The sequence below is a fragment of the Hemiscyllium ocellatum genome (genome assembly GCF_020745735.1).
Source record: "Hemiscyllium ocellatum isolate sHemOce1 chromosome 27 unlocalized genomic scaffold, sHemOce1.pat.X.cur. SUPER_27_unloc_5, whole genome shotgun sequence".
Lineage (NCBI taxonomy): Eukaryota > Metazoa > Chordata > Chondrichthyes > Orectolobiformes > Hemiscylliidae > Hemiscyllium > Hemiscyllium ocellatum.
This window is the reverse complement of record NW_026867514.1, coordinates 20,022-44,014: the sequence shown is the minus strand read 5'-3', so window position 1 is coordinate 44,014 and position 23,993 is coordinate 20,022. Positions and strand designations below refer to the sequence as shown.

Here is a 23,993-nt window from a genome sequence, read left to right as displayed (position 1 = left end):
CCCTTCCTTGTTTTAGCAAAATGCAACGCCTTGCCTTCATCTGTCACGCTGTCTCGGACACTCACACACACACACCCTAACACTCACACTGTCTCACAAGCTTATACTCCAAACACACATTTCATTAGCATGCATGTACAAACTCACATGCACGCACACTCTCGTGCATATACAGTCTCACATAAGTCTATGGGATGAAATTTTGTTCAAAAAGCACACAAACTGCATGTAATATTTTATAATCCATGTAATATTGTATAAATTCCCACTTTAGTTAATAGAACCAATCTGATTCAAGATTGGGATACAGACTCGAACCTCACACCTTTTGTGCAGGATCTAAGCTGAGATGCCACCTATTTTTATAAAACCTTAAACCATCTCGAAGGTGAATTCAAAGTAGTTCTGGGGTTCACATATTAATGAACTGAAACCTGCAACCCATGGTAAAAGATGAAAGACTAATCCGCAATCTAGATTTATTCAATATCTTAGCAGTCGCATGACACCATCAGCTTTTGCTATAAATTCTGTGTCTTATGATTCTGCTCCACAGCTACCTGATGAAGGAGCAGCACTCCAAAAGCCAGTGCTTCCAAATAAACCAGAAGGAAGATAATCTGGTGTTGTGTGATTTTTAACTTTATCCATCCCAGTCCAACACCGGCACCTCCACATCATTTGCAGTGGACACAGCCACCACTTCCCAGTGCTGCCAGGAAACTGTACAATGACAATGGGATGATGCAGTACCTGCACTCCTGAAAAATTCACAATTTCTAACAACACTGGCTACTCATTCACTACTGCAACTGATACACAACATTGGAAACATGGTACAGGAGACCGTCAGAAATGAGCACAACAGGTAAGGCAGCAATCTGAGGAGCAAAATCAACATTGCCCGAAAAATGTCGATTTTCCTGCTTCCTTGGATGCTGCCTGACCTGCTGTGCATTGCCAGCACCTCTCTAATCTTGACTCTGATCTCCAGCATCAGCAGTTCTCACTTTCACCTGTAAGAAATGAGCAGTTTTAAAACAAAAACATGTTGCAATTCCAAGCTCTCAATGAGAGTCTGAGCTCGGTGGGAAGTTCAGGTAAACTTTATTGCGACCCAACTTTGTTACAGCTTCAGAATCTCCCAGCAGAAAGGCGTAGAAAAAGTGGCAATGTTTTAAAAACAGCTCACAGTCAAATTGCACACACTCCCTCCAACCCCTCACTTTCTTCATTATTGGTCACCAAGTTGTCCCTTTGGAATTGGATCCTTGGTACAGCCTTAACCCAGAGAAAGTATTGCCTCACTCAGCATTTTCAACCCGTATCCTGTATCCAAGTTAGTTGGATGGGGAGTGCAGAGTCGATCATACTGCTGTGGGTCTGGAGTCATGTGTAGGCTAGACCACGTAAAGGATGCAGCTGGGACGACTGAGTGAATCCTCTCCCACAACGACAGTTTGTTTCCCTAAAAAAGAACGGGGACTTCTTCCACCCCCACCCCACCGACAATGGTTTCACCGTTAGATTCTAAACTCCAGATTTCTGACCAAATTCCAATTCCACCATCTGTCGCGGTGGGATTCGAACCTGGGAGTCCCCGGAACCGGGTTGATAGTCCAGTCGATAACGGCACTCAGCCATCATTCCTTCAATCCCCCTGCGATGGCACATGAACTCGCTGGTGCCTCCGCAGGTGGGAGGAGCGGGTGAAGGCCTTCCCGCACTCAGGGCAGCTGAAGGGCCTCTCCCCCGTGTGGACCCGTTGTGCCTCACCAGGTGGGAGGAAATGCTGAAGGCCTTCCCACACACGTGGCATGGGAACGGCCTCTCCCCTGTGTGGACCCGCTGGTGGGTCAGCAGGTTGGTGGAATGGCTGAAGGCCTTCCCACACTCGGGGGCAGCTGAAGGGCCTCTCCCCGGTGTGGACCCCCCAGTGGGTCAGCAAGTGAGAAGAATGCCTGAAGGCTTTCCCACACTCTGTGCAAGGGAACAGCCTCTTCCCAGTGTGGACCTGCTGTTGGCTTAGCAGGTTAGCAGAATTGGTGAAGGCCTTCCCGCGCTCAGGGCAGCTGAAGGGCCTCTCTCCCGATGTGGACCTGCTGGTGCCTCAGCAGGGCGGAGGAATTACTGAAGGCCTTCTCGCACTCGGGGCAGCTGAAGGGCTTCTCCACGGTGTGGACCCGCTGGTGGCTCCGCAGGGTGGAGGATGTGCTGAAGGTCTTCCCACATTCAGGGCAGCTGAAGGGCCTCTCCCCTGTGTGGACCCGCTGGTGGGAGGAATTCCTGAAGGCCATCCCACACTTGGGGCAGCGGAAGGGCCTCTCCCCGGTGTGGACCCGCCGGTGGGTCTGGAGGTTGGAGGCCTGGGTAGGCCACAGACAGGGCAGGGGAATGGCCTCTCCCCCGTGTGGCTGTGCCGATGAGTCTCCAGGGCAGATGAGAAACAGAAGCCTTTTTTGCAGTCGCCACACTTCCACAGTTTCTCCGCGGGGCGGGATTCCTCTGGTTTCTCCATGGCCGGAGCTTCAGCCACACACAAACGCACGTAGAGACTCTCTCCACTGTGAATTCCTCTTTCCAGGCCAAAAAACTGCTTCAGGCTCCACACTCAGTGCCCTGCAATGGTAGGGTCTCTCATCCAGTCCCACTGATGCTGAAAACGTACTGAAACAGGAACCAAAAAGCTTTGCTCCTTCTCACAGAATCATAGTTGCGGTCCTGATGGACTGAGTGACTTTCAAAGTGAGGACTGCAGACGCTGGAGAGTCAGATTTGAAATGTGCAGTGCTGGAAAAGCGCAGGAGGTCAGGCAGCATCTGAGGAGCAGGAGAGTCAACATTTCGGGCAAACGGCCTTCATCTGTTGATTTTGAAAAATCCGTCTTCAGATCTTCAAATACTCCATAAAAAGAGATTACAAAAGGTCATCACTGTCAGTGCAGGGTAGAAATTCTGAACAAGGAATTCTACTTTCTGTGGAATATTCTTTTCTTTTGTTATTCCACAAAATTGAAAGCACCATCCCACCTCTCTCTCCCTCTGTCCTCACTCCACTCTAACTGAAGGTGCTGAGTCAGGATCTTACAGGGGCAGAAATGCAAAAACGTCAAGACTAACATCTCCCTGCATTTTGGATAACTCCACAACACTGGGATACAGTTGACAGTGAGCAACAGTCTGAATCTGGGAAGCAAATATAAGTGTGTCAATTCATGGGGGAACCTGCAATGCAGCTATTTGTGGAACAAAATGGTTAACGACCCCCAGGAAGGTGGGAGCAAATTGAGACATCAAGGCATTAACACCAATACACTTCAGTGAAACTCTTCTGCTCCCAGTCAGGGCAAAACATCTTTAAAAGCTGCTCTGCAAGTCCAGTCTTCACAACCACACTTCTGCTTTCACCAAAGACAATTAGAGTCATACAGCACGGAAACAGACCCTTTGGCCCAACTTGTCCAAGCTGACCAGATATCCTAAATTAATCTAGTCACATTTGCCATCACTTGGCCCCTATATGGGATTACGTTGGGGGTAGGGATCACAATTCCGTAAGGTTTAGAATACTCATGGACAAAGACGAGAGTGGTCCGAAAGGAAAAGTGCTTATTGGGGAAAGGCCAACTATACCCAAATTCAGCAGGCGCTGGGGAAGTGTGGATTGGGAGCAGCTTTTTGAAGGAAAATCCATATTCGATATTTGGGAGGCTCTTAAAGAGAATTGATTCGAGTTCAGGAGAGAGATGTCTCTGTGAAAATGAGGGATGGAATTGGCAAGATTAGGGAACCATGGATGACAGGTGAAATTGTGAGACTTGCTGAGAGGAAAAAGGAAGCATACATAAGGTCTAGGCGACTGAAGACAGAAAGCTTTGGAAGAATATCAGGAAAGTAGGACCAATCTGAAATGAGGAATTAAGAGGGTTAAAAGGGGCGATGAGATATCCTTAGCGAGCAAGGTTAAGGACAACCACAAAGCCCTTTATTCATATATAAGGAGCAAGAGGGTAACTAGAGAAAGGGTGGGCCCACTCAAGGACGAAGGAGGAAAGATGTGTGTGGAGTCAGAGAAAATGGGCAAGATTCTTAATGAGTACTTTGTGTCAGGTTTAACTGAGGAGAGGGACATGGTGGATGTTGACGTTAGGGATAGATCTTTGAATACTCTAGGGCAAGTCGGCATAAGGAGGAGGAAGTGATGTGTATTCTAAAAAGGCATTAAGGTGGTCAAAGTCCCCAGGTCCTGATGGGATCTATCCCAGGTTACTGAGGGAAGCAAGAGAGGAAATAGCTTGGGCCTTAACAGATACCTTTGCAGCTTCCTTGAACACAGGTGAGGTCCCAGAGGACTGGAGAATTGATAATGTTTTCCCCTTGTTTCAGAAGGGTCGCAGGGATAATCCAGGTAATTACAGACCTGAGAGCTGGATGTCAGTGGTAGGGAAGCTGCTGGAGAAGATACTGAGGGATAAGATCTGTTTACATTTGGAAGAAAATGAGCTTATGAGTGATAGGCAGCATGGTTTTGTTCAGGGAAGGTCATGACTTAGCAAAATAATAGAATTCTACGAGGAAATGACAATTGATTGATGAGGGAAGGGCTGCAGATGTCATAGACATGGACTTTACTTGGGCATTTGACAAGGTTCCCCATGGTAGGCTGATGGAAAAGGTGAAATCACATGGGGTCCAGGGTATTCTAGCTAGATGGATAGAGAACTGGTTGGGAAACAGGAGACAGGGAGTAGTATTGGAAGGGAGTTTCTCAAAACTGAGACGGTGACCAGTGGTGTCCCACAGGGCTCCGTGCTGGGAGCACTGCTGTTTGTGATATATCTAAATGATTTGGAGGAAGGTGTAGGTTGCCTCATTAGCAAGTTTGCAGTTGACACTAAGATTGGTGGAGTAGCAGATAGTGAAGAGGACTGTCAGAGAATACAGCAGAATGGAGAATAGACTGGAGAGTTGGGCAGAGAAATGGCAGATGGAGTTCAATCCAGACAAATGTGAGGTGATGCATTTTGGAAGATCCAATTCTAGAGCAAACTATACAGTAAATGGAAAAGTCCTGGGGAAAACTGATGTAGAGAGAGATCTGTGTGTTCAGGCCCATTGTTCCCTGAAGATGGCAATGCAGGTCAGTAGAGTGGTCAAGGCAGCATATGGCACACTTTCCTTCATCGGACAGAGTATTGAGTACAAGAGTTGGCAGGTCATGTTACAGTTATACAAGACTTTGTTTCGGCCAGATTTGGAATACCACGTACAGTTCTGGTCGCCACATTACCAAATGGATGTGGATGCTTTGGAGAGGGTGCACAGGAGGTTCACCAGGATGTTACCTGGTATGGAGGATGCTAACTATGAAGAGAGTTTGAATAGATCAGGATTATTTTCATTGGAAAGACGGAGGTTGAGGGGGGACCAGATTGAGGCCAACAAAATCATGAGAGGTAAAGACAGGGTGGAAAGCAAGAAATGTTTTTCCCCCAGAGTGGAGGCCTCAGTTACCTGGGGTCATGAGTTCAAAGTGAGAGGGGAAAGATTTAAGATATGTATGGAAAGTTCTTTACGCAGAGGGTGCTGGGTACCTGGAATGTGTTGCCAGCGGAGATGGTAGGGACGGGAACAATGGCGTCATTTAAGATGTATCTCAACAGATACATGAAAGGGCAGGGAGCAGAGGGATACAGATCCTGAGAAAATAGGCAGCAGGTTTAGATAGAGGATCTGGATCGGTGTAGGCTTGGAGGGCCGAAGGGCCTGTTCCTGTGCTGGAATATTCTTTATTCTATCGGGAAAAGACACCTGCCACTCACCTCATCAATGGCCCTCCTGATTTTACAAAGTGCTATAAAGTGTGCTGGACACTCAATGGAATAGAGGCTATTGTATTTGACTTTGATCTATCTGTGGCCATTGGGAAGATGTTTCCATTGGTAGGAGAGACCAGGAGCCGAGGGCACAGCCTTAGACCTTTTAGAACGGAGATAAGGGGAAACCTCTTCAGACAGAGAGTGGGGAATCTGGGGAATTCACTGCCACAGGAGGCTGGGAGGCCAGGTCACGGAGGGTATTTAAGACTGAAATAGATGGGACAAACATGATTTACCATCCGGTGTGAAAGGAGTGCACTTCCTCAGCTCCTGCAGATCTTTGGCCCGGGGAACGTGCAGTCCCAGCCTCAAACAGCATCGGTCCCACGGGAAGCAAAGGGAGCGAGAGCGGCCAGTCCGGCAGAAAGGAAGCCTCGCTCCCTTCCCGCTTCACCCACTGTCTTCGAACGGGGCACAATCCCCCCACGGGGCACGATCCCCCCCCAGTCCTGGGTGGGATTCGCTGCAGACTTCAACTCCGTGCGATCACGTTGGGAAGGCGCTTGTGCGTCCGCAGGGTCGGCGATCGATTGAAGGCCTTGCCGCCCCCGGGGCAGGTGAGAGGCCTCTCCCTGGTGTGTGGAGGCGCCGGTGCGTCTGCAGGTGGGACAGCTGGGTGAAGGGCCTTGCCACACTCGGGGCAGGGGTACGGCCTGTCCCCGGTGTGGACCCGCCGGTGCCTCAGCAGCTTGGAGGACCCAATGAAGGCCTTGCCGGACTCGGGGCAGGAGAACGGCCTCTCCCCGGTGTGACCGCGCCGGTGGATCTCCAGCTCAGAGGGGACTCGAAACCCCTTCCCGCATTCCCCACACTTCCACGGTTTCCCCACGGCGCGGCCTCCCTCCAGGTTCGACGCTCCCTCTGACGTCCCACTCTGCTGCGGGGGGCCGGCTGGCTAACTCTCCGCTCCGGTAAAGCTCACTCCACCCTCGAACAGCGGCATCTCAGTGCTTTACCAGTCAGATCTCTGGAAGCAGGCGGGACAATCCTCCTTCTCCACTCAAAAGATCGATAAAATTCCAGTCCCAATGAATCAAGCTGGCTGAGGCAATTAGTTCAAGAGATGCAGGTAAATCCTCCTGTGAAAGCCTGTCAATTAGAAAGTCATCGCTGTCAGTATCACGTAGAATCTCAGAGTTTAACAGATCGATTTCACGGAATATTCATTCCATGCCCATAACCCAAAACCTGAGAGTCTCCATCCCACACACTCTCCCTACTGCCGTACCTAATACGCTCCCTCCCAATTTTTCTGATTCCTGACATTTGGCAGATCTAGCTCCAAGAAAAGTTAAGAATTAGAACCCCTACAGTGTGGAAACAGGCCCTTCGGCCCAACAAGTCCATACTGACCCAACAAGTCCAGACCGACCCTGTGATGAGTATCCCACCCAGACCCATTCCCCTATATTTACCCCTGACACGTGCACCTAAGCTACACATCCCTGAACACTCTGAACAATTTAGCACGGCAACCCACCCTCACCTGCACAAGGTTGGACTGATAAAGGAAACCGGAGCACTCGGGGGAAACCCACACGGAGAGTCGCCCGAGGCTGGAATTGAACCCAGGTCCCTGGCACTATGAGGCATCGGTGCTACCTACTGAGCCACCATGCCACCCTCATGCAGTTTGCTAACCTAGTTATCTGCCCCCCCACTCTCTTTCTACCATATTGACAGACCAAGATGGGGGTGGGGGGGGTGGGGAAGAGAATCAGAGCAAGAACTTTGCTTTGGTAACAAGACCTAGAACATGCTCGTTCTGAGGATGACTGTACTGGAGTCGATCAATACCCAAGTGAGACTGGAGGGACCCTATAGAGGAATACACTTACAGGACTCTGTGGATATAGAGAGGAATGCGTCTGACTAGATTCATCCACAGAGTCAGCATTGAGCCCAGTATTCTCCTGTCCTGTAACGGGTATGACTGGAAATACATGACATGTTGTGGTTCTGTTCGCCGAGCTGGGAGTTTGTATTGCAGACGTTTCGTCCCCTGTCTAGGTGACATCCTCAGTGCTTGGGAGCCTCCTGTGAAGCACTTCTGTGATCTTTCCTCCGGCGTTTATAGTGGTTTGTCTCTGCCCGCTTCCGGTTGTCAGTTCCAGCTGTCCGCTGCAATGGCCGGTATATTGGGTCCAGGTCGATGTGCTTATTGATTGAATCTGTGGATGAGTGCCATGCCTCTAGGAATTCCCTGGCTGTTCTCGGTTTGGCTTGTCCTATAATAGTAGTGTTGTCCCAGTCGAATTCATGTTGCTTGTCATTTGCGTGTATGGCTACCAAGGATAGCTGGTCGTGTCGTTTCGTGGCTAGTTGGTGTTCATGGATGCAGGTCGTTAGCTGTCTTCCTGTTTGTCCTATGTAGTGTTTTGTGCAGGCCTTGCATGGGATTTTGTACACAATAAGGACTGCACAAAACACTACATAGGACAAACAGGAAGACAGCTAATGATCTGCATCCATAACACTACTGTTACAGGACAAGCCAAACGGAGAACAGCCAGGGAATTCCTAGAGGCATGGCACTCACCCACAGATTCAATCAATAAACACATCGACTTGGACCCAATATACCGGCCACTGCAGCGGACAGCTGGAACTGACAATCGGAAGCGGCAGAGACAAACCACTATAAATGCCGGAGGAAACAACACAGAAGTGTGTCACAGGAGACTCCCAAGCACGGAGGATGTCACCTAGACAGGGGACGAAATGTCTGCAACACAAATTCCCAGCTCGGCAAACAGAACCACAACAATGATCAGCCGAGCTACAAATATTCTCCCAAACTTTGAATACATAACATGTCTACAACACTATGATATAACTAGAAATAATTATAAATCAAATTTATACAGTCGTAAATAAATACATATTGCATAGTAACACTATGATATATCCCTGTCCAGTATGACTTTTACTGTTCAGTTAAATGAAACTTGAAAGGGTTCAGAAAATGTTTACAAAGATGTTGCCAGGGTTTGAGCTATAGGGAGTGGCTAAATAAGCTGGGGCTGTTTTCCCTGGAGCATTGGAGGCTGAGGAGTGACCTTATTGAGGTTTATAAAATGATGAGGGGCATGGATAGGGTGAATAGACAAGGTCTTTTCCCTGGGTTGGGAGAGTCCAGAACTAGAGGTGAGAGGGGAAAAGACATAAAAAGGACCTATGGGGCAACTTTGTCAGTCAGAGGGTGGTGCGTGTATGGAATGAGCTGCCAGAGGAAGTGGTGGAGGCTGGGACAATTGCAACATTTAAAAGGCATCTGGATGGGAATATGAATGGGAAGGGTTTGGAGGGACGTGCTGGCACATCGGACTAGATCAATTTTGGCTATGTGCTCGGTATGCACCAGTTGCACATAGGGTCTCTTTGTGTGCTATACATCTGTATGACTCTCAATGCTGTCCAGGCGAGTCAGTGATGTTATAACAACAACACTGGACCAGCAATCCAGAGGCCCCAGGCAAATAATCTGGGCACATGGGTTCAAATACCAGTAAAAACAAACCTTGGGGAAATTAAATTTATTTTTTTTAAATCTGAATTGAAAACTCGTCTCAGTCATTGAGAGAATGAAACTTTTCTGAAAACCCATTTGATTCAATAACGCTCTTCAGGGAAGGAAACCCGCTAGCATTAACTTGGTGCTGCCTGCATATGATGGCTCACATGCTTGACTTTTAAAATGCCCCATAAAGTCTGGCAATCTGCTTGTCTGAAGGGCAGTTAGGGACGAAAACATTGTTGGCCTTGCCAAAAAAAAAGCCCACATTCCATGAAGGAGTTTTTCTCGAATGTGACTTCACATCTGGAAGGGGTCACATCAGAACATCCAGACAAATTAGCACCAAAATGTCTGGTGCTGCAAGAGTACAGCAGGTCAGCCAGCATCTGAGGAGCAGGAGGTTTGATGTTTTGGGCATAACCCCTTGATTAGGAATGTGGGGTGGGCCCAAAGGGACTGAGAGATAAATGGGAGGGAGGTGGGACTGGGGGAAGGGAGCTGAGAATGCTATGGGGAGATGAAAGCGGGGGAAGGTGGTGACAGGTCAGACAGGAGGGTGGAGCAGATAGATGGGAAGGCAGATGGACAGGTGGAACAGTTCAAAAGAACAGTCCCAAGTTCGAGGGTTGTATCTGGGATTGGGCTGGGGGGAGGGGGGGAATGAGGAAACTGGTGAAATCAATATTGATCCTGTATGGTTGGAGGGTCCCAATGCAGAGGCATTCTTCCTCCAGGTATCAGGTGGCCTAGGACCCTGCAACCACATGGCATCAACATCGATTTCACCAGTTTTCTCACATTCCCTCCCCCCTCCCACCCCAGCTCCAACCCTCCAACTCAGCACCATCCTCTTGAACTGTCCCACCTGTCCATCTTCCTTCCCACCAATCTGCTCCACCCTGTCGCCATCACCCCCCACCCAACCTGCATCTACCTTACCCCCAGCCCCACTCCCACCTTCCTATTTATCTCTCAGCACCCTTTCCACCCCCCCAACCCCTCCGCAATTCCTGATGAAGGACACGAGAGAGACAGAGAGAGCGATCTAGACCAATGCATCCAGCATATGCACCTTCCCTGAGTTCACCTCCTTTCACTTCACTTCCTACAAACCAACAGTTTAATCCCAAAATGAGAAATGAAATGGAATAGGAGGGGTGAGAAGAGAGGGTGCTGTACTCACAGAGGTTGGTGCAGTCTGGGGTAACACTCAATCTTCATTCAGAGAGAGAGAGTGAGCAGCAGGAGCTCATGCTCCAACTTCCGCATTCAGACAATGAGGGGATGCTCTGATTGGTAGGAGGACCAACCTTCCTTCCGGTCCTCCAAGGCTCCCCATTGGTCATGCCTCCCCGTGTCAAGGTGAAGGGAGGGGCGCGTTGGGGGTGGTAGTGGAGGAGAGAGGTCACGTGGGCGTCACAAAGACCAGCGCCGACGCGTGACGCACGGCGCGGTGGACCAATGGGAAAGGCTGGAACGCCGCACGGGCGGGCACTTATTCCAATCAACGCGCGGCCTTTGTGACGACGGTGGTCACTCCATTCACGTGACCGGATGCTCCTGCACATGCGCCGTTACTGGGGGGCGGTTAAGGGGAGCTGATGTTGTGTTGGTCTGGAGGGTCCCTGTATCCAGGAAGAGGTGAGTGTGGCTCAGTCAATGAGCATCAGTCAGACCCTGCTGGAGCATGGGGGGAGGTGGGATATTAGGTACAGCAAGAGTTAAAGAGTGTGTGGGATGGAGATTTACAGCTTTTTTAGGTAATAAGTCCCTTTCTGGACACTACTGGGGGATGGGTAATATCAGAGACAGCAGAGTGAGAATTGAAGAAAAGTGTGTGTGTGTGTGTGAGAGAGGGGGTGGAGATTTGCAACACTTTTTAAAGTTAAAAATCACACAACTCTAGGTTATAGGAGAAAATGAGGTCTGCAGATGCTGGAGATCAGAACTGAAAATGTGTTGCTAGAAAAGCTCAGCAGGTCAGGCAGCATCCAAGGAACAGGAGATTCGACGTTTCGGGCATGAGCCCTTCTTCAGGAATGAGGAAAGTGTCCTCATTCTTTCCTCATTCCTGATGAAGGGCTTTTGCCCGAAACGTTGATTTTTTTTTGTTCCTGCTCCTCGGATGCTGCCTGACCTGCTGAGCTTTTCCAGCACCACTCTGATCTCCAGCATCTGCTGTCTTTTTCGCCTGGAGGTTTTACTAGCTACCTGATGAAGGTGCAGAGCTCTGAAAGCTCGAACTTCTAAACAAATCTAATGGACTACAATCTGGTGATGTGTGATTTTTTTTTTAACTTTGTACACCCCAGCCCAACACTGGCATCTGCATATTGTAACTTGATTGTTTTAGGGAAGTTCTACAGAAACTAGAATGATCTGTTCTGAATTCCTGTCATGTGCAGGCAGCAATGACTTTGGTAATCCCCTTTTCACAGGATATGAGAAGAGCAGCTTTGCAGGTAGAGCTTCCCAACTGAGTACCATGTGAAGGTCTGACAGAGCCCCTTGATTCGTGGGACAGGAGAGACGTCCCTCTTTCAGTCCAGAAGGGGAAAATTCTTTGAACGTTTTTGTCTGCTTCAGTAGGCTCTTAAAGTATCATCTTTACCTGAACCACAGGGGCACGTGCCTGAGCCAGTTTGCCCACTGTGGGGAAAGGAAGTCTCAGGAGGCATTCCGCGCGCCATGGAGAAACCGTGGAAGTGTGGGGATTGCGGGAAAGGATTCCGCTCCCCCTCCGTGCTGGAGATCCACCGCCGTGTCCACACTGGGGAGCGGCCCTTCACCTGCTCCGTTTGCGGCAAGGGCTTCACCCAGTCGTCCCACCTACTGACCCACCAGCGGGTCCACACCGGGGAGAGGCCCTTCACCTGCTCCGTCTGCGGCAAGGTCTTCTCTGACTCGTCCCACCTGCTGTCCCACCAGCGTGTCCACACCGGAGAGCGGCCCTTCACCTGTTCCGTCTGTGGCAAGGGCTTCACCAAGTCGTCCAACCTGTTCTCGCACCAATGGGTCCACACCGAGGAGAGGCCGTTCAGCTGCTCCGTCTGCGGCAAGGGCTTCTCTCACTCGTCCCACCTGCTGACCCACCAGCGGCTCCACACCGGGGAGAGGCCGTTCACCTGCTCGGTGTGCGGCAAGGGCTTCTCTCACTCGTCCCACCTGCTCAAGCACTGGCGGGTCCACACCGGGGAGCGGCCCTTCACCTGCTCCGACTGCGGCAAGGGCTTCTCTCACTCGTCCCACCTGCTCAAGCACTGGCTAGTCCACACCGGGGAGCGGCCCTTCACCTGCTCCGTCTGCGGCAAGGGCTTCACCCAGTCGTCCCACCTGCTGCGGCACCAGCAGGTCCACACCGGCGAGGGGGTCTTCACCTGCTTCGTCTGCGGCAAGGGCTTCACCCAGTCGTCCACCCTGCTGGTCCACCAGCAGGTCCACACCGGGGAGCGGCCCTTCACCTGCTCGTTGTGCGGCAAGGGCTTCACTCGCTCGTCCAACCTGCTGCGGCACCAGCAGGTCCACACCGGCGAGGGGGCCTTCACCTGCCTGGTCTGCGGCAAGGGCTTCCCCCACTCGTCCGGCCTCCAGATCCACCAGCGGGTCCACACGGGGGAACATCCTTCCGATAGACCAGAAGTGCACATAATACAGAGGAACTTCGATTATCCAGAATTAGATGAACCAGCACGGTGGCTCAGTGGTTAGCGCTGCTACCTCACAGTACCAGGGACCCGGGTTTCATTCCTGCCTCAAGCGACAGACTGTGTGGAGTTTGCACATTCTCCCCGCGTCTGCGTGGGTTTCCTCCTAGTGCTCCGGTTCCGTCCCACAGTCCAAAGATGTGCAGGTCAGGGTGAATTGGCCATGCTAAATTGCCCGTCGTGTTAGGTACATTAGTCAGAGGGAAATGGGTCTGGGTGGGTTACTCTTTGGAGGGTCAGTGTGGACTGGTTGGGCCTGTTTCCACACTGTAAGGGATCTAATCGTCAAGCGACTGAAATACACCCTGCATGTGTCCTTTGGATAATCGAGGTTCCTGTGTATTCCAAAAGTGGCCTAACCAACGTCCTGTCCAGACCCCAACCCCTATACTCAGTGCTCTGACCAATAAAGTGATCTGCAGAATCTGCGGGACTTGCTTAATCCTGGAAGGTAAATCACGTGTTTCTCCTTCTCTTGCAGGTGGATCCAAGATTTCACTCTCTGTCCCATTGAGTCTCCAGTCAGGTCCTTCAGCTCAACTGGTCTCTCTCAGTATTTCTGACCCATGTGAGCCTCTACGCACCTCCCCTTCACTCGCTCACATTTGATTTCCCTTACAGCAACATTCCCTTCAGTTCCTTTCTCCCTGACGTCTGTATCCAGCTTCTCCTTAAATGCCGTCCACCTCGACCTGCTACTGTGGGGGTCATTCCCGCTGCAGACAGAGGTCTCTCCTTTGTAACCTCTTCAAAAGATTTACCGCTGACTTCCCCCTTCAGTCTTTTCCATTTCTGGGTCTCCCCGCTGTTGCGAAACTTGGAATGGTTCAGAAAAGATTTACAAGGATGTTGCCAGGGTTGGAGGATCTGAGCTACAGGGAGAGGCTGAACAGGCTGGGGCTGTTTTCCCGGGAGCGTCGGAGGCTGAGGGATGACCTTATAGAGGTTTACAAAATTATGACCGGCATGGATAGGATAAATAGGCAAAGTCTTTTCCCTGGGGTTGGGGAATCCAGAACTAGAGGGCATAGGTTTAGGGTGAGAGGGGACGATATAAAAGAGACCTACAGGGCAACGTTTTCATACAGAAGGTGGTGTGTGTACGGAATGAGCTGCCAGAGGATGTGGTGGAGGCTGGTACAATTGCAACATTCAAGAGGCATTTGGATGGGTATATGAATAGGAAGGGTTTGGAGGGATATGGGCCGGGTGCTGGCAGGTGGGACTAGTTTGGGTTGGGATATTTGGTTGGTACGGACGGGTTAGACCGAAGGGTCTGTTTCCGTGCTGTACATCTCTTGACAAAGCCTTGTCTGAGGGTGAAATGTTGTCATTCCCGTTGATGTGGGTGGTCCCCTGTCTGTTGTCCTTTTTGTTTCCTTTCTCGGAAAGGACGTCGCGGACATGGGCAGCGTTCCCGAGCCCCGCTCCGGAACGGGCTGTTCCGTCCTCTTCCAGCCCCCGGGGGGGGGGGGCAGCTTGAGTGTATTGGGAGAGTGGGCCGTTCACCGGGAAGGTGCCAATGGGACGGGAGAGCGGTACCGGTAATGGGGCGAGGGGGAGATGCCTCAGACCACCAGAAACACTGGGGCAGCTGCTCGCATGCTCCTTTTGGATCTCACAGCACAGGGAGGCCTTTCATCTGATTACCTCCCCATCTCTGTCTCTGTCTCTCTGGCTCTGTCTCTGGCTCTCTGTCTCTCTGTGTCTCTCTCTCTGCATCTGCCTCTGCGTCTGTCTGTCTCTCTGAGGTGACAGCGGATTCCAGCGTATTGCTGCTTGCTGGGTAAACCTGTTTTTCCTGTGTTTTCCCCCTCTCTCTCTCCTGCTCAAACCCCTGAACTTCAGGCCGCCCCTGACCTTGTCATTATCAGTGAATGGGGAACAGCTTTTCTTCCTCCACCTTATCTGAACCTGTCACAATCTTCCCCACTTTCACCAGTTGTATCTGTGTGTGACCCTCTCTTTCTGTGTCTCTTTCTCTCCTAAGCCCCCTCCCTCACCACATCCCATTTACCCACCCCCTCCTGTCATGCTCCCACTTTCAAACGGTCTCGTTGTGTTTTCACTGCCTCTTCCCCATCATTTCCGTCAAGCACCTCATCTCACGCTTAGAACCCCTGCAGTGTAGGAGTAGGCCCTTCAGCCCATCCAACGCACACCTCACCCAGACCTCTGCCTGTAACCCTGCAATTCCCATTGGCTAACCCACCTAGCCTACACATCCCTGGGCACTATGGGTAATTTAGCCTGACCAATCCACCCAAACCTGCACATCCCTGGATACTATAGGACAATTTAGCCTGGCCAATCCTACACCATGGGTGGATTGGCCATGCTAAATTACCCAATCCTACATATCCCTGGGTACTGTTAGGATAAAATAGGTCAAGGGAGGGTGGAGCTATAGCTGCTGTTTGGGGAATCGAAACTGTAGCTGTAGCTGCTGCTTGGGAAATTGAAACTGTTGCTTACGTGGCCAGCTCAGCTGCCAACGCCCAAATGAGCTCAATAACAGGAAACGCCTAGCAAACGCGAAATGTCCTAATAAGGCAATGCTTAGTAGCTCCGCGAAGCTCTGCTTAGCAAAGAGTATATCAGGAGCAGATTTGGGAGGGGAAGGCAGAACGCGCCTTCTCCAGTGAATGCATGGTGATTCACTGTATCAGCTACGATTCTGCAATAAAGCCTGTTTGTGCCAAACAATTGAGCGTCTGTTGTCTCTCCTCCTAAAACGAACATGCAAGGAAAATTCCATCCTAACAGTACTATGGGTAATTTAGCATAGCCAATTCACCCTCACCTACGCATCTTTGGATTGTGGGAGGAAGCCGGAGCACCCGGAGAAAACCCTCGCAGGCGCAGGCTGGAAATGTGCAAACTCCACACGGACAGTCACCCCTGAGGCTGGAATTGATCCCGGGTCCCTTGGCGCTGTGACCACTGAGCAACCCCTTATAATCAGCCTGCGTTAAGTTCGTTTTGTCACCTGGAGGAATGTTACAGGGGGGAGCGGGGTTTAAGTCTTTTCTGAGCTGAGAGAGGACACAGGAGATGCTCCTCATCATGCTTTCATGTGTCATGTTGCATAATTCTTAGATTTTACATGTAAATGTCTAGTTGGGGTTAGAATTCTTGTAAATATAGACAAACCAAAACACTTGTTGAGACATTTCACCAAACCCCAAGTCGGCAATTGACATGCCCGCCCCTGAAAAGAGAACCTTTCGTGGGGTCAGAGTTGACATTGAGAATAGCGAAATGAACACTGTCCCTGTCGTGTTTGTATTTTTGCTGACAGAAGGGCAGTTTGCAGTCAGCAGGAACTGTGGGACTAGAGGCTGCGGGCCAGGTCTGCGCTCGGGAGCGTAAATCCCAACGGGAACCAGAGGCGTTGCTAACGTTTAAGCCAGCTGAGCTTAGCAAGAAAAGGCTGCGACCCTGTGCTTGAACTGATCAGCTGAAACTTTGGGCGTAGCCAAGGAGATCTGAAGGCGAAGCTAACGGGAGGGTCTCCTTTCTCAAAAAAACCAGAAAACATGAGGGATACCAGGAAGAATTCCGCTGAATTCCAGAGAGCTGTGGCATGCCGTTGATTTGGTACAATGAGCTTTTAATGTGAACTCTCATGAGGGAGTGCAAACGAACTCAAGTTGAAATGTAGCTCCGTAAAGTGTTGTGTAACAGTCATAGCGTTGACCGTTGTTGAACGTTTTGATGCGGTCCAGTTTTTCTTTTGTTTTTTAAAGATGAGATGATGTTTTGTGGTTTTTGGATGGGTTGGGTACAGAGTGGGAGGTAGGGTGGGCTGGGATCTTCCATGTTGATGGGATTTGACAGTGAATTTTGCTTCGTCAATTATTCAGACTGTGCCTGGAGAGAGGGAGGGTCTGACCCTTGGGAAGGGTGCTGGCGGGGTGTGGGCGGGAGGTGAACCTTTGCAATATCCAATCAGAAGGCGAAGTGTTAACATAACAAGAGCCGATATTTAGCAGTCGATAAGTGCAACATGTCAGCAGTTTGTTCATATGCAGCTCAAAGGCTGTCCCCAAAGTTAAACTTAGTATGGCGCCTACCCACTCAATCCAGTTACCCACCCCATTTCAGGGTGGATATGTGAACTATCACTAATTTTGGTTCTTCTAACGAATAAAACATTTAAACCTAGCTGTTCAGGAAAGCAAACAAGTTTAAAACTACAGCCATGCTGCAGTTAAACTCAATAGACTTACTCAGAGCAAAATACATGTTCCCTGAAAGTAGTTGAAAGTTAACATCGTTGTATTAGATGTCGGAATATCTGTTTAAATGGAGCCGTGAGCTTTCCCAATGTAGACAGGGCTCCTCGAAACGTGGCAGTGTCCCCCCTGCAGCTGCAGAGCGAGACAGGAGAGTTTGTTTTTGTGAATGAGCAGTTGTAGCGCGAGGTGGCTGTTGCTTGGTGACGGTGAGGCTCCCCCGGCCCCGCCCATCCCCCCGTGCAGACGTCACGCGGGGGCGAAGGCGGTTGGGAGGAGAAGTCGCTCGAGCGGGGAAGCGGCGGCCGTTAGGAAAATGGCGCCGTGCGGCCCGGGGCAGACCCCCGTCACTGGTCACCGCCGCCTTCCTGGTGCAGCTGCTGTGTCACGGCCACACCGGCCGGCTGTACAGCAGGCAGGAGCCGGTGACCATTCTGGAGGCGGATGGGGTTAAGGGCCTGTTTGGGAACTGGTCGGCCGCCTGGGTGGTGGAGTTCTACTGGTCGTGGGGCGGCCCCTGTGTCAACTATGGGGCCACCTGGAAGGTACTGGGCCCGGGAGGTGAAAGGTGAGGCAGGTTGTGGGGGGGACGGAGGGGAAGGAATGTGGGGCCTGTCCTGTCATAGTCACATTTTACACTCACTTTCCATCTGCTTTTACTGGCGCTTGTGCTGTTTACCCCTCACTGTTTTTTAATCCTTGTGCTGTTTACCCCTCACTGTTACTTGTGCAATTGCTGAGGGTAGTGTGTAAATACTAATGAAGGATACTATGCACCAGCATGTATATGTTCCTCAGTCATTGAAGGGGCAGGACCTGTTGAGAATGGTTAGTAAAGCAGGTTGTGCACTAAGCCTTGTTAACATGGATATGTTCATTGGAAAAGTTGACTTTTTATTATTTAGAGTCGTAGAGATTTTCAGCACGGAAACAGATCCCCTCAGTCCAACCTGTGCACGTCAACCAGATATCCTACATTAATCTAGTCCCCATTGCCAGCACTATATCCCTCTACACCATTCCTATTCATATCCCCATCCAGATACTTTTTAAAGGCTGTAATTATACCGGCCTCCACCACTTCCTCTGGCAGCTCATTCCATACACACACCACCCTCTGCAGGGAAACATTGCCCTTCAGGTATCTTTTATATCTTTGTGGCCTCACCCTAAACCTATGTCCTCTAGTTGTGAAGGTCACCCCAACACGGAGGAAAAACTTAAAAACATTGAGCAGCCAAACAAATGCAAAAGCAATCAAATATTGAGCCACATGGGGGAAAAAATATCGCTCTGCCCTTTTTGATCTCCGATAGGCATTTGGAAACTGAAAATCTGTCAATAACACCAGCATTGCTACAGAGCATATTGTGTACACTCCTTGGTGTCAACAAGCAGGGCACATGTTTGCCAGTGTCACCAAAACATTGGGCGTGTTCCTCGCTGTCAGCAGAAAAGGGGCGAAACCTACTTTTGATGGACAAAAAGGCTCACTGGAGGACCAGAAGGAGACTTGTCCTCCTGCCATTCGGAGCTCCCCTATTGGTGAACGCGGAAGTTGGGCCATGAGGTTCTGAAGTTCCTGCCCCTCCCCTCTCTCAATGAAGATTGAGCTTCACTCAGACTGCAGCTTCCTTCCTCTGTCCAACATCTGTGTGTACCGCATTCTCTTTTCTCACCCCCTTTTCCATTTACGTTTCATTCTGGGGTTCAATTGTTGACTTGGAGCAACTGAAAGGAATGGGAGTGAATCCAGTGAGGGGACAGACAGACTCTGGAAAAATTAGTCCAAGCCTTTGTCTCAATTGACAAAATAGACAGGCAGGAGACTGGAAGAATGCAGCAAGCCAGGCAGTATCAGGAGGTGGAAGAGTTGAGGTATCTGGTGGAACCCTTGTTCAGGATTGGGGGTGGGTATAGGGAGAGCTGTGGAACAAGGGTGTGCTGGGGGCAGGGGGATGAAGTGAGGATAGGTGGAGACAGGTAGAAGGTACAATAGACAATAGGTGCAGGAGTCAGCTCTTCTGCCCTTTGAGCCAGCACCACCATTCATTATGATCGTGGCTGATCATCCTCAATCAGTATCCTGTTCCTGCCTTATCCCCATAACCTGGTTGGTGAATGGGAGGAAGGAATCCAGTTGGCAGGGAAGAGTGGAAAGGGCTGGGAAGTGAGTTGGGGGATGGGATGGGAGATTATTTGAAATTGGAGAACTCCGTGTCGAGTCCTCCGGGCTGTGGACTGCTCAGACAAGATGAGGTTTTGTTCCTCCAATTTGTCAGAAGGGGAGTGGGAAGGGGCATTAAAATGGGTGGAGACTGGGAAGTCCGCAAAGCCTCTGCGGACCCGGCTGTGATGCTCGGCAAACCATTCCCCAAGTTTACGCTCGGTCTTCCTGACGTAGAGAAGACCACAACTCGCAAAGCACAGTGGATCGAGCAGTAGGACAGTCGTCGTTTGAGGCACAAGCTCTTCATCAGGAATGATGCGTGGATGTTCAGAGGGGCATCAGCGTCCTTCTGTGCCAGTTGTCAGACAGGTGCAGCAGGCAATGAGCATGGCAAGTGGCATATTAGCAAGAGGAATTAAGTTCAGAAGTGGGAATGTCTTCCAGCAGTTAGGAGGTCATAGAATATATTCAAGGCTGAGTTCATGTGATTTTTATGTGGATGCTTGGGGGGGGGGGGGAAGGCAAAAAAATGGTTGTAAGACCAGTATCCAGTTTTAAGACAGTTCCAGAGTTAGACAACACAGAAACAGACCCTTTAGTACAACTAGTCAATGCTGACTGTGTTCTCAAACTAAACCAGTCCCACCTGACAGTGTTTTGGCCCATATCCCTCCAAACCTTTCCTATTCATGACGTTACTGTACCTGCATCCACCACATCCTCTAGACATTTAGTCCTCACGTGAACTACTCTGTGTGTAAAAAAAAAAATTGTGCCCTTGAAGTCTTTTTAAAATCCTTCTCCTGTCACCGTAAAAATTTGCTCCCTAATCTTGAAACCCCAACCCTAGGGGAAGGACACCCTTTGTTCACCTCATCTCTCCCCTCATGATTTTATAAACGTTGATAAGGTCACATCTCCACTTCCAATGCTCCAGTGATAAAGTCCCAGCCCATCCACCTAGATGAAGGTAGCATCCTGTCCCTCAGGATTCCCTCCAACAATGTGCCCACCACTGATGTCAGGCACACTGATCTATAGTTCCCTGGCTTGTCCTTACCACCCTTCTTAAACAGTGGCACCACGTTAGCCAACCTCCAGTCTTCTGGCACCTCACCTGACATGCACAGTATGCTCTATGGAGATGCTGTTTTTGATGGATTTAAAGTGTCCAAATGCCACAATTTCTCCCCCACTCACTTGACATAACCGTGCAGGCTCCTCGCTATTTGATGTTCATGTTACTTAGAACCCTCATGATCATATCAATCTCAATGAGGTCACCCCTCAACCTCCTGTGCTCCAGTGAAGACAGTCTCAGCTTCTCCTTATAACTCAAACCCTCCAGTCCTGGCAACATCCTGGTAAATCTTTACTGAACTCTCTGTAATAGTATTCTTCCTATTACAGGGCCACCAGAAGCCTTCTCAGTACTCTACAAGTGACTTCACCAACATCCTGTACACCTTCAACATGATGTCCCAACTCCTTTATTCAATGGTGTGAACAATTAAGGTAAGTGTGCTGAATGTTTAACATCAATCTACATTTGTCAATATATCATATCAGTTGCATGACACTGTGACCTTTTGCTCTTAACTCTGCGTCTTATGATCCTGCTCTACAGCTACCCGATGAAGGAGCAGCGCACCGAAAGCTAGTGCTTCCAAATAAATCTGTTGGACTATAACCCACTGTTGTGATTTTTCAACCTTGTCCCACCTAGTCCAACAGCAGCACCTCCACCTCCTTTCTAATGAACACAGCCCATACCTCCCGGTGCTGCCAGTAAACTGCTGATGAAATGACGCAGTGCCTGCACTCCTGAAAAGTTTATAATTTCTAACGAAACCAGCTACTCATTCACTGCTCCATCTGATACACGACTTTGGAAACTTAGTGCAGGAGGCTGCAAGAAATGAGCAGCTTTAAAACAAAAACCACTTGGAGCTTTCAATGAGAGCCTGAGCCCAGCAGTACGTTCTGGTTACCTTTATTGTGGCCCAACATTGTTACAGCTGCAGATGCCCCCAGCAAAAGGGCAGAGAAAGAGTAGCTGTGTTTTAGACAGCTCAACAACAGGGGGAGGTGCAAGGGGCAGGGCAAGGCCAACAGCAGGCCCCCGCACTACGCCTGCGTTGCCTGCACAGTTTACAAAAATCCCTTCCCCCTTCAGAGACTCCCCACAGTGTGGAAGCTGGCCACTCGACCGAAAGACTACACACCGATCCTCCAAAGGGTAACCCACCATGCAATTCCCCTACCCCTATTGCTCAACATTTACCCCAACTAATGCACCTAACCTGCACATCCCTGGGCACTATGGGTATTTCAGTACTGTCAATCCACCTGAACCTGGACAACTCGTATATGCCAACCAGATATCCCAACCCAATCTAGTCCCACCTGCCAGCACGGGGCCCATATCCCCCCAGTTGCCTTTTAAATGTTGCAATTGTGTCAGCCTCCACCACTTCCTCTGGCAGCTCATTCCATACACGTACCACCCTCTAAATGAGAAGGTTGCCCCTTAGGTCTCTTTCATATCTTTCCCCTCTCACCCTAAACCTATGCCCTGTAGTTCTGGACTCTCCCATCCCATAGAAAAGACTTTGTCTATCTATCCTATCCATGCCCCTCATGATTTTATAAACCTCTATAAGGTCACCCCACAGCCTCTGACGCTCCAGGGAAAATAGCCCCAGCCTGTTTTGTCTCTCCCTATAGCTCAAATCCTCCAGTCTTGGCGACATCCTTGTAAATCTTTTTAGATTAGATTACTTAGTGTGGAAACAGGCCCTTCGGCCCAACAAGTCCACACCGACCTGCCGACGCGTATATCACCCAGACCCATACTCCGGGGTTTGCAAGGACTGCCACAAACACTACGTAGGACAAACAGGAAGAAAGTTAGCCACCAGGATACACGAACACCAGCTAGCCACAAAAAGACACGACCTTCTATCCCTCGTATCCCAACATACGGATGAAAAAAAAACCACCACTTCGACTGGAACAACATCTATCCTGGGACAGGCTAAGCAAAGACATGCCAGAGAATTCTTAGAGGCCTGGCACTCCAGTCACAACACCATAAACAAACACATAGATCTAGATACCATCTATCAACCCCTCAGAAAATGAACAGGAAATGACATCACCACAAACCCCAGGAACCCTATCCAGGCCAAACATATAAATCGAAAGCAGGAGACAACAGCTTCGCTTCATTTGGAGGTCGCCACTGATGACGTTCCCGAGCCAGGTAATGAAACGTCTGGATATCAAACCTACAGCTCAGCGAGCAAACCTACACCCTAATCCTCAACCTGAGCTACAAACCTTGCAAAGTAGAATGTATTTGCAAACATCATGCTGCAAATACAAACCCACCCCCATGGATGATCTATCTCGTGTGTGCATGAGATAGAGAAACAGTCTATTTCCATGCTGTTTATCTCTATTTGATAACCGTTGCTTTATTTCTGTTGGTGTAAATGTTGTTGTAATTCATAGCTGGATCCTCATAGGTGTAAGGGTGACAGAATTCCTCAAGTAGGGCACTGGAAGATTCCTGGGAGACCCCTATTTCTGGTTTACTTCCTCATGAACAAACATTAAGCACGTGTACCTATTTATTTACGATTTTGTTTTATTTTTCTTGTTTGATTCCCTGCTATGACTACACCTTGTATTAGGATAGTTGACCGGCTGGGAGATTGTGGCTTGGGTCTTGATTGAATATTTTATCGTTCCAGAAGTTATAAAAGGCGGGGTCAAAGCTTTAGCAGAAATCCAGCAGAGCTGAGAACAGACCGACATCTTAGTCTGTGGGAACAGGGAGATCAACAGAGGATAGAGAAATCAGGTCCTGAAACCAGACCACCCTGTGATCAGTGCTTTGATTAGAGGCATCCTTCTACATCAGTCAATTCCAGTTGTCAGACAGGTGCAGCAAGGCAAGTGGTATATTAGCAGGCTGAACTGAGATTAGAAGTGGGGATGTCTTCCTGCAGTTAGGGAGTCATTGAATTTATTCAAGGCTGAGTTCATCTGATTTTTGAACAAAGTGTGGATTTTTATATTGTGTGGATGAGGTGTGTTTTTTTGTGGTTTATGTTTTGGATACAGGAAGAGTAGATATTTTTAAAGTGGAAGGCAAGAAAATGGTTTTAAGACCACGTCAGAACAGTTATGGTCAGACAGCACAGAAACAGACCCTTCAGTCCAACTATTCCTTGCTGACTATGTTCTCGAACTAAACTAGTGCCACTTGCCAGTGTTTGGCCCATATACCTCCACACCTTCCCTATTCATGTACTTATCCACATGTCTTTTAAACGTTGCCTCTGAACATGTATCCACCACTTCCTCTTTACATTCACTCAATACATGAAACACTCTGTTATAAACAAACTTTTCCCAATTCTGTCCATTCCATGGATTCATTCTCTTTCCTTTCAGTTGCTGCAAGTCATAAATTGAA

At 49.5% G+C, this 23,993-nt stretch overlaps 1 protein-coding gene and 2 long non-coding RNA genes across 3 annotated transcripts in view; 2 read left to right on the top strand and 1 right to left on the bottom strand.

Annotated features, from left to right (window-relative positions):
* Positions 1–15,839, top strand: part of LOC132808365 (gastrula zinc finger protein XlCGF26.1-like) — a 60,793-nt gene extending 44,954 nt beyond the window's left edge. Inside the window, exon 3 of the mRNA XM_060822113.1 lies at positions 12,155–15,839. Within this exon, the coding sequence (XP_060678096.1) occupies positions 12,155–13,103 (949 nt within the window). The 3' untranslated portion in view covers positions 13,104–15,839. The remainder of the gene's footprint in view (positions 1–12,154) is intronic.
* Positions 233–10,655, bottom strand: LOC132808366 (uncharacterized). The gene is made up of 2 exons (XR_009642072.1): positions 10,579–10,655; positions 233–6,967 (listed from the first exon to the last, which is right to left on the bottom strand). It is a non-coding gene; the product is annotated as an uncharacterized LOC132808366 (long non-coding RNA).
* Positions 15,840–18,725: 2,886 nt separating the features above from the next.
* Positions 18,726–21,197, top strand: LOC132808367 (uncharacterized). The gene is made up of 3 exons (XR_009642073.1): positions 18,726–18,990; positions 20,918–21,022; positions 21,135–21,197. It is a non-coding gene; the product is annotated as an uncharacterized LOC132808367 (long non-coding RNA).
* The last annotated feature ends 2,796 nt before the right edge of the window (positions 21,198–23,993 follow it).